Here is a 10,864-nt window from a genome sequence, read left to right as displayed (position 1 = left end):
GATAGAATATAATATATGATGCTTTCAGTGACATTTGTGCTCAACAAACATACAAACTCTGAATAATTTCATTGTCATAGGACAAATATACAAATATTTTAATTAATCAATGCAAAATGCAATATTATAGCTAGTAAGAAATACTTATGGGTAAAAATAAATAAATAAGTACATATATAAATAAATAAATAATATAAAATCTATGTACTTATTTATTTCCCCCTTTTTTTTACCCATAAGTATTTCTTACTAGCTATAATATTGCATTTTGCATTGATTCATTAAAATATTTGTATATTTGTCCTATGACAATGAAATTATTCAGAGTTTTTGCTTTGTATGTTTGTTGAGCACAAATGTCACTGAAAGCATCATATATTCTATTCTATCATGTATTATAATAAATTAAATTAACTTTATGATCTTTTTTGAGAGGTAATATTTGCCCCTGGGTTGTTTTTTTTTACCTTACTATTTGATTTAATAAAATTTCTTTCTTTTTTTTAATAATGTTTAATGTTTGTCTATCTGTCTCTGCTGTGTGTGTGTGTCACAGGTGGTGAAAGTGGGTTTGATAGAGCCGGGCCAGTCATCAGCAGGTGTGTGTGTGTGTGTGTGTGTGTTTGCATGGACACGAAAGCACTTTCCATAACTCTGCGTGTGGCTTTGCATGTGTGTGACAATCTCTCACCGCGTGTGTGTCTCTGTTGCCCAGGCGACCTGGACGAGGGCGTGGCTGTGAGTCTAGCCGTCCCGTCCACGTCTCCGCCGTCTCACGGGTCACCCGCCAGCCTGAAGGAGATCGCCACGCCCCCCTCCTCCCCCTCCATGGGCAGCGGATTGGCTGTGCAGGGGTGAGTGTCACATGACTCTAGCATTGGGTTTGGTTCAGCCACTCTTCCGGATTGTTGAGGGAATTTGTCCCGTCACAAGGTTTCACGATAATCCCTGCTGGAGGAACCAGGTCATGCAGAATAAAGGTGGTCGAGCGGAGGTTTGTTTTGCTGGTCTGTGAGCTCAGACATACACACACCACCTTTAAAACCAGCTCAGACCAGTAAAGCCAACATTTCTTGGGGTTATAATATTGCATCAAATGTATTAGTTGCCTTGTTGTAAAGCGTTGCCTAGAAATGTAATACAATCTGGGGTGTGTTTCCCGGAAGCATCTCGAGCTGCGGTTAGAAGCGGTTTCTTGTTTACATGACATGTGGACTCGATAAATCCTTATATTAAAGGATAATTCCGGTATTTAACACCTTGAGTCTATATTGTAGTTTGTTTTGGATGAACAAGAGTGGTGGACAACATTTTTTTGACAATGGTTCCTCTCTCGAGTTTTTGACAATAATAGAATTGGCCATGGACCCATTTAACATTGGAGTCAATGGGCATGTCCGAAAATGTCATTAAAACAGCCAATAATGTTCGTTTACAAAACTGTTAAACTCACCGAGTGATTAGTGATGTTAGTTGATGTTCCAGAAACAAAAAGTGTTGCGAAATACAGTTTCTGTCGTGTTTTATTCGTCATTTTGTAAAATCCCATTGTTGAAAAAATAGTTCCACTATAGCAAAATAAACGGATTGGAATCATATATTGCGACGATATATTGTTTATAATCATCAACGAACACCACTAACCACTCGGTGAGTTTAACAGTTTTGTAAACGAACATTATTGGCTGTTTTAATGACATTTTTCGGACATGCCCATTGACTCCAATGTTAAATGGGTCCATGGCCAATTCTATTATAGTCAAAAACTCGAGAGAGGAACCATTGTCAAAAAAATGTTGTCCACCACTCTTGTTCATCCAACACAAACTACAATATAGACTCAAGGTGTTAAATACCGGAATTATCCTTTAACCAAAACAAGTCAAGTCACCTTTTTTATAAAGCACTTTTTACAATACAGATTGTTTCAAAGCAGCTTTACAGAGATAACTGGAAAACAATGCGACAAAGTTCAGTGGTGGTTCATTTCTGTTGTAAAAAAGTTAATTAAGTTCATTTATATTTGATTTAGAATACATACACGCCATTTACTTCTTCTTTTAGTTTGTCGAGATTTAAAGCGTCGCTCTTGAAGAGCGCATGTGTGAACGTGCTCTAGTGCATCGTTCCCAACAGGGGGGTCGCGGCCCACAAGGGGGCCTCAGCGAGCTCTGTGGGGGGTCGCGTTATATTTTGAAAAGTTTTGAGCAATGAACATTAAATAAAACTCCTTAACTTTTTTCTGTTCAAAATTTACAAAATGTATATAATGAGCGAGTTCATCATGAATCCTTTTTCCAATCCGTGCTTTTGTCTGATCCTGAACCACTATGGTACACCTATAATAAGTGTTTACACTGGGACTATTTTACACTGGTTCGGATCGCTGCCCAGGACCTGCGTGACTCGTCATAGACGTACACAGAGAGAAGTAGTTCCGGCTACAATGTTCTTCCGAAAGACGCATTATTCTGTTAATAAACGCAAGTTTATTATCGCTCGCTATAGCGCCAAAAGCGTAAAAAATAAAGCCTCACAAACAACATGCAAGTATTGAGGTCCCGCACAGCAGTCATTTAGTAATAGCCTATATTCTTTTTTTTTTTTTTACCTACACACCAGTGTGAATATTTTTTTTATTGCATTTCAAATATGGCCAATTTATAGGCTACTCCTAGGCTTACGTTTTTAAATTACAAAGGGCCTACTGATGTTTTTGTTATTGTGTTTTCAATATTAAAGGCTATTATTTGTGCATAAACATATCTGGTTATAGTAAACATACCGTTTGCTTGAAAACAACATATTTTGTCATCCTTGCTGCAAGCTTATAAGAGCGATAATATCATTAAATGTGAAGGGGGCCCTAAAATATTTTCTTGGGAAAAAGGGGGTCTCAGACAGAAAAAGGTTGGGAAGCACTGATCTAGTGTGTAGGAACGAGTCTATGATTGAATCTGGAAATTAAGCAAAATAACTCTGAATAAAAGTCTTGAGGACTTGAATTAGTCCTCAGATGTACGTAATTTATAGCAAAACATCTGGCATTAATTCGATCTCAAACCAATTCATTAAAAGTAGTTATTACTCCACCACCTGCGTGACATCATTAACCAACGCGGTTCAACGACCAATTTGTGACACTGGTTTCGTGAAACATTTTAGCTAGTTGATTTCTTCCACGATGCATCGGACTATGGCAGTGTAGCAGCGAGTTACGACGTTGTACGGGTAACACACCCCTGACCCATATCGTTTCAGAATAACTTAAAGCGGTGGTTGATTATGATTTCACTTTTCTAACTGTAGTCAGTGTGTAATGTTGCCGTTTGAACATAAACAACATCTGCAAAGTTGCACCGCTCAAAGTTCAAAGCAAAGGGAGATATTTGCTTTTAAAGAAATAGTTTTTTAAGGACTACAACAAACGGCTGGTAGGAACTACACAAGCTTCCTCCCGGGTTAGTGACATCACCAACCCTAAAATTTACATAAACCCCGCCCCCTGAACACACAAGCAGTGTTGAGAAGAGGAAGAGTTGTAGTAGTAAAGCACATGTTGTCACTTCTTCTTGAGTCTCTCCATGATTGTCCGACTCCGGTTTGAACATAAAAGGCAGAACAGTTTCGTGTGTGTGTGTGTGTGTGTGTGTGTGTGTGTGTGAGAGAGAGAGAGAGAGGGGTAATCAAAGAAACACACAAGCTGTTGTAGCTCCGCCCTCTGTGCCGGGAGCAGCAGCTCATTTGCATTTAAAGGGAAACACACATGAAACTACGTGTTTTTTACCCTCAAAAGGTGACAATTTTAACATGCTATATAAATGATCTGTGGGGTATTTTGAGCTAAAACTTCACACACACACACACACTCTAGGGACATCAGAGACTTATTTTACATCTTGTATTATACCACGCCTTTAATAATCATGCTGTGTGTGTGTGTGTGTGTGTGTGTGTGTGTGTGTGTGTGTGTGTGTGTGTGTGTGTGTGTGTGTGTGTGTGTGTGTGTGTGTCAGGAGCCCCAGCATGTCTCACGGGGTGGACGCCATCGGTCTGCAGGTGGACTACTGGCTGGCGTCTCTGTCGGAGAAGCGGCGCGAGGGCGAGCGGAGGGACACCGGCTGTAAGAACACACTGAAAAGTGCCTTCTGGTCGCTGCAGGTCAGCCGGTTGCCAGGAGGGGGAGCCAGCGAGCCGCAGGCGCCCGTCAACACTATGGCCATGACCGTGGTCACCAAAGAGAAGAACAAGAAAGGTAAACTGAAGCCGGTGACCACTCGTAGCATCCAGAAGATCACGTATGCTCAGTACCGAGAGGGTTTGACAAAGATTGCTTCCCTCAAAAGATTTTCAATAGTTGTATCTCGACCAAATATTGTCCTATCCTAACAAACCACACATCAATGGAAAACGTATTTATTCAACTTATTCGTAATGTATAAATCTCAATTTAAAAAAATGGATCCATGTGACTAGTTTTGTAGTCCAGAGTCACATTATAAATGTCTTTACTGTCATTTTTGATGAATTTATCACATACTGGGTTGAACAAAAATATTATTTCCTTTCGGAAAAAAAAAAAAGTTTTAAACAGTTGTGTAAGTTAAATAATATATTTCTTTTTAAATATCAATGTCACTCCCTATAATGTCTTACTGTCGATTCTTTGTTCTTCAGTTCCCACTATTTTCCTGGGCAAGAAACCTAAAGAGAAGGAGATGGACTCTAAGAGTCAGGTGATCGAGGGCATCAGCCGGCTCATCTGCTCCGCCAAACAGCAGCAGACCATCCTGAAGGGTACCGGACCTTCATCACTCACACGACACTCACACGTGTCCTAACCAGACGCGATAAGATCCAGCGACACATAATTTGTCCACACTAGACGCGACTGCGAGATGCGTAAAAATCAATCAAAACCCACAGCCAATCAGAAGAGCGTGTGGGCTGAGTCTCGCGGTGAGTGCACAGCCAATCAGAGCAGCATGTGGGCGGAGTCTCGCGGTGAATGCACAGCCAATCAGAGCAGCGTGTGGGCGGAGTCTCGCGGCGAGTGCACAGCCAATCAGAACAGCGTGTGGGCGGAGTCTCGCGGTGAGTGCACAGCCAATCAGAGCAGCGTGTGGGCGGAGTCTCGCGGTGAGTGCACAGCCAATCAGAGCAGCGTGTGGGCTGAGTCTCGCGGTGAGTGCACAGCCAATCAGAGCAGCGTGTGGGCTGAGTCTCGCTGTGAGTGCACAGCCAATCAGAACAGCGCGTGGGCGGAGTCTCGCGGTGAGTGCACAGCCAATCAGAACAGCGTGTGGGCTGAGTCTCGCTGTGAGTGCACAGCCAATCAGAACAGTGTGTGGGCGGAGTCTCGCGGACACATATTACACCATTTAAACATTATTAAAAAATACATAGGCTGAGTTACTAAAGCAATCTTTGTCAAATAATACACTTGTTTGTTACAACATTCATGTTTCCATTTGTTTAATTTCAAGATCTGAGGTGAATTATCCATTGCTGCTTGTATAGCTACTGGAGCACTAAATTATATTCAAAGTCACATGACACGCTTTTAATAAAGCAATAAGCCCCTTGAAGCCGTGTTTTACAGTGGATGTAGAGCAGCTAAGGGGCGTTGTTAGCTACGACGCGGAGTCTGTAAAACCCCCTTAACTGCTCTACATCCACTGTAAAACACGGCTTCAAGGGCTTATTGCTTTTATAAAACGGTTACTCCATGAATTTTATTCATAAAATAAACACCAACAACAAAAAATATAACGTTATAACACATTTATTCCTCCGCCAAGCAATGTAGTTCTGACAGGTTGCTAAGCAACACATGCAGCAACAAAGAATCACAAATGGCAGTTGCGCAGTAACACTAATGTAATGCGCTCACAGGTGTGTGTGTGTTTGTGTAACACTAATGTAATGCGCTCACAGGTGTGTGTGTGTTTGTGTAACACTAATGTAATGCGCTCACAGGTGTGTGTGTGTTTGTGTAACACTAATGTAATGCGCTCACAGGTGTGTGTGGTTGTTGAGTAATTTACAACGGCTTCGAACGTGGCTCAACCAATCAGAATCAAGGACCGGAACTATCCGTTTTATAACATTAAATAAAGCACTTTGTGTTTGTTGTTCCAGCACGACGTCTCGGAAAAATAGAAACCGTTTTAAAAGAGAATTGTCGAGTGTCGCCGTCGCGGCTGGTTAGGACAAAAGCTCTGATTAACATGGAAAAGACGCATTTAGTTAGTTACGGTGTAATGCAGAAAAGTAAATCTTCAGCTGTGTTCCTCTTTTCTCAGTCACCATTGATGGAGGAGAGTGGAGCGATGTGAAGTTCTTCCAGTTAGCCGCGCAGTGGCCCACTCACGTCAAGTATCTCCCGGTGGGATTGTTCGGATACAGCAAACCAGCTTCCTAGGACCGACCACTCACTGATCCCGCCTCTTCAACCGGCAACCCACGTCCCATCGCACACCACCGCTCCCCCGCTCCCCGAACGCTGGCCAATCAGAGTCGAGACGGGACTCACGTGACCGTCTCCGGTGGGTGGGTTGGTGGAGTTGAAGACGGGTACGATAGACTTTTATCAGCGCTAGTCACTTTTATTTATCAAAGGTCCCAGTGCCACATATGGGGGCCGAGCACAAAATTTGAATACACCGCCTGACTATTTAACCGCTTAAATCCTTGACATCACTTTTATCAATGGCTTCCCTCAACCACCAATCAATGCCGTTTAACCCGCGCTAAAATCTACCGTGCTAACTGTATTCAGCGATTAAGTTACAGTTAGTGCTACACAAGTAAAATTATAATAAATGAATATGAGAGCTCTGTCAAACATCGCTTTTTGTCGTTTAGCAACGATGGAATTTTGGTAACCATAGTTACCATGGTCGTTTTTTGTAAACAAAGATTATTTAACATGTTTTTGTCTCACTTCTTGTGGAAAAAAGCACCAATGATTATTACGAAATGCGCAAAACTCTTAACGTTATTAAGTGGGCGGAGTTTAACGCCTATTCCACACCCAGTTATTGAAGGCGGAGCTACAAGGTGCCCATCAGCCAACTGATGAGTTTTACAGATTTAATTTGTTTTGTTTTTCCTACCAGTCGAGAAAATCTGGAACTGCATTAATGACCTTTTAACCTGCATGTCTTATACTACATCACCCATAATGCACTGGCACAGTTAACAGACGTTATTTTAATGTAAGTTCAATAGTGCACCATGTACTCGTGCACGTTTGCTAACTGCTAGCGCTAATGCGGCGGCGTTTTATGTTCCCTTTGGTGTACAGAAGGTTGACGTCAGATCTTAGTTCACATTTATTCATCTCTATTACCTGGAATAAACTATTTCAATTTAGTTTTATATTGGTTTTTACACACATTATGCTTTTATGTGTCAGAAAGTGACCTTTTTAGCTTAAATATGTAGCTCATCTTAAGGGTTTATTTCCTTTCATAAACCGTCTCCAAAGACCTCTGGCCAATCAGAATGTAAACATTATTGAACAGAAAGATGAGTCACCTTGACGTGCGTTTACATATCGAAACGTTGATATTGGACATGGTTAGAGGTGAAGAGCCACCGGTTATGATGTTAAAAGTTGGTGTATTCGGCAGGATTGGGGAGGATGTTGTTTTATTGCTTTTTTTGGCTCTTGTGTGCATTTGTTACAGTTGTAAACTGGTTTGGGGACTTCATCAGTTGTCGAACGCTATGCACTTACACTCGCCTTCAGTTCTTCACGTCTTCGTCCAAAGCACAAGAAGTAATCCGCTTCTTTTATGAAACACACTTAAAACAAGATTTATAAATACTACCTTTACATGTAACTTAGTTTTTTTTTTTTTTTTTTTTTTTTTTTTTTTTTTATATATATTTTTTTCAATACAAAAATCTAAACATTAAATCATGATACATTTACTTGCAAAGCAAAGGGATTTAAAATATTAAGTCGTGTTTTCCGATAATATTTATAACAATTATGGCTTAAAACAATAAATAATATCGGACCATATCTGTAAAACTGTTTAATTCGAATTGATTTTTCAGAAGAAAAAAAGATATTAAGTCTGGTTTCCCTGATTAAAATGATCGAAATGAAGTGATTTTAAGCTTAAAACAAGATGAAATATTTGTCCATACTCATTTAATTCTGATCAATTTGCTTCTCAAGTAAATGTATATTGATGTATGAGTGTTTAGCTATTTGTCGCGTGTACGGTAATTTCTTTATTATTATATTTTTTTCTTTTTTGCTGTGAAACGGCAGAACTGATCTCAGATCAGTCAATTTTAAGCTACAACATCCCTTTATTTTCTATCTGAAGCTTGTTATATCTCTGCTGATGGCAGCTTTTACAAAAGTCACGTGCTTTTATTTTGTCTAGAAGATTTGTGAGATATTCTTGTGAGTCGTAGGTAATGCAACTAGCAAAACGTCACTAAAATGTGGTTTTAAAATAACAAAAACTATCTATCTAGTAAATCTATGAAATGATGTTGTGCCACAGTTGGAGTTAAACCAGTGTGTGTGTGTGTGTGTGTGTGTTTGTGGACAGTAGTGGTCACTGGTTTGATGAGTCTGCTGTGAACTATACGTCAGTCACGGCGTCTTTACGCCACTGCAGATTATCAATATACAATGATAATATTGTTATTAATTCACTTTCAAACTGAAATGGCGGATCTCGCATGATCTGTCGAGCGTGTCTGAGTCATATCTCACCACAAAATCAGAAGAAAGACATAAGAACATTTATGAGCACTTGCTTTGAGACATGATTGGTCTAATTTTCATGGTAATGTGGGGAAAAAGCTTAAGTTTAATAGTAGCATTTTGTTACAATGTGATTTTTGAATACAAATGTTTGCATTGTACTCGATATCATTCAGATTTTTGAGGTGATATTTGACCTGGATCTGGGATTTCTCTGTGGTTAAAAGTATTAAGAGCAACAAAGTATTAAAGTCAAGATGGGTCCGTTAGATGTGTATTAGCTCCTGCTTCTGTTAGCGCTAGCTTTCAGTGCGAGTGAGTTTATTATTCTCTCATTTTTCTGGCCTATAAGGTCGAATAATCCTTGAAAACCACATTTTTTCCGTTAATGTTGGTCATAAATTGAACAAATATCCACATTTTAAGAATAGCAAATAGCAGATAAATTCTTAATGTTTTACCAGTTTTTATATAGTTGTTTAATTTGCTTTTTTATTTTATTAATATCTCTGTGACCTGAATTCTAGTTGTAAGGCTTTTAGGAAGACAGTAATATTCCAGTCAGCGATAATGTCTTTTTTTTTTTTTTTTTTTTGCACACTCCTGTCAAGTCTTTGATCATTCCTTATCGGATCTGAAAAGCTCATAAATTGTTCATTATGAGGGTCGGCATTTCCACCAAAGCTTAGAAACCTTCAAAAAAAAAAAAAAGAGACCCCTATTGATGTTGAGTATATAAAGAGAAAAACTCTCGCTGAAGTTTATCTCAAATCGTCTGTGATGTTGTTACACTTGCGGTGTGTGTGTGTTTTAAGCTTGCATGATGAGCAAATGCACAAAAACTTGCAGCAAACGTCAAACAAGCTTTGCGTGTGAGTGTGTGAGAGAGAGAGAAACAATTTTTGGAGTCCAAGTTCAAATTTTATATGGATACGTGTTTCTCGAAGGGGCAAAAAAAAAAAAAAGTGTCACTGCCAAAGTGTGTCAGCTGTTACATTTCTGTTTATGTGTGTATGGAAAATGATGTTCAGTATTTCTGGAGCGAGGATGGTCAAGTACTGCATTTCTGATTCGTTTCAAGATTAAAGAAGAGCTTCTAATGTTGGTCAATGAGACATGGACTGTGTGTGTGTGTGTGTGTGTGTGTGTGTGTGTGTGTGTGTTGTGTGGAGTCCGATCTTTGCCTGTCCTCGTACCTCTCTCTCTCTCTCTGTGTGTGTGTGTGTGTGTGTGTACCCGTGTTGATTTGTCACGTGAAATTTCTACAGAATACATTAAGTGAATTCCAGCGTTCTGATTGGTCGACTAATTATCCCAACAGCCAATCAGAATGACTTCATTGGTCAGTGTAATCTATGGAGAGGTGATACGCCTGAGTTACACAAGCTCTAGATTGCAGATTCGGCTTTCTGTGTAAAGTAAAAAACTCGCCGGTGACGCCGAGCTTGTGGATGAGATGAGTATTTTTGCACATGCGTTATTCTCTTTTAGCTCTTCGCCTTTTTGCCTTTAGACAAAAATGCTTGTACATATCCAAAGTGCTTGTAATATGAACTCATGTTCCTTTATTGTGTTATTTTTTTATTTGACATGTTTTGTAGTACTGCTTTTTCATAATTGAGTTTGTCAATCAATAGATGTGGTATGGACAGTGAAAGTGTTACTTGTATTCTTTTTTTTTTATTTAATAAACACACATGATTTGTATATTCCCTTGTGTAGATTGTGAAGTTTTTTGGTATACGACAAAATTAATGCAGTGTAAATATTTTTTTTCGCTCCCCCTTATGATGGAGTAAAAACTTGGTACGTTTAACACAGAATCGAGTCAAATGTTTCACAGATAGATTTAGCACAGCACATTAAGACAATCGTCTTGTGTTAAGTTTTCTGAAATGTTTAAATAAGCATGAACCACTATCTAGGCTACTTAGAAATGCACTAATTTGCATTCATTTCCATAAAAGAAATGTGAACATTGGATAAAACCAAGTTCTTGTTTAATTTTGTTGACATTAGAATCAAAGGTTTTTACAGAGATAATTTTGTATATCTGTTTCTGTCACTCCATAAATCAGAAAATACACCATATTTATAGAAATAACATAAATCAGTCCAATAATATAT

At 39.2% G+C, this 10,864-nt stretch overlaps 1 protein-coding gene across 2 annotated transcripts in view; it reads left to right on the top strand.

Moving 5' to 3' along the window:
* The window catches only part of pacs1 (phosphofurin acidic cluster sorting protein 1), a 66,121-nt gene extending 56,789 nt beyond the window's left edge, over positions 1-9,332 (top strand). For both annotated transcript variants that reach the window (XM_079604725.1, XM_079604726.1), the window contains exons 20-24: positions 557-599; positions 716-854; positions 4,017-4,255; positions 4,678-4,797; positions 6,306-9,332. In XM_079604725.1, the coding sequence (XP_079460851.1) occupies positions 557-599; positions 716-854; positions 4,017-4,255; positions 4,678-4,797; positions 6,306-6,424 (660 nt within the window). In that variant the 3' untranslated portion in view covers positions 6,425-9,332. The remainder of the gene's footprint in view (positions 1-556; positions 600-715; positions 855-4,016; positions 4,256-4,677; positions 4,798-6,305) is intronic.
* The last annotated feature ends 1,532 nt before the right edge of the window (positions 9,333-10,864 follow it).

Source organism: Phoxinus phoxinus (genome assembly GCF_949152265.1).
Source record: "Phoxinus phoxinus genome assembly, chromosome: 2".
Lineage (NCBI taxonomy): Eukaryota > Metazoa > Chordata > Actinopteri > Cypriniformes > Leuciscidae > Phoxinus > Phoxinus phoxinus.
This window is presented reverse-complemented; position numbering and strand designations above follow the sequence as displayed.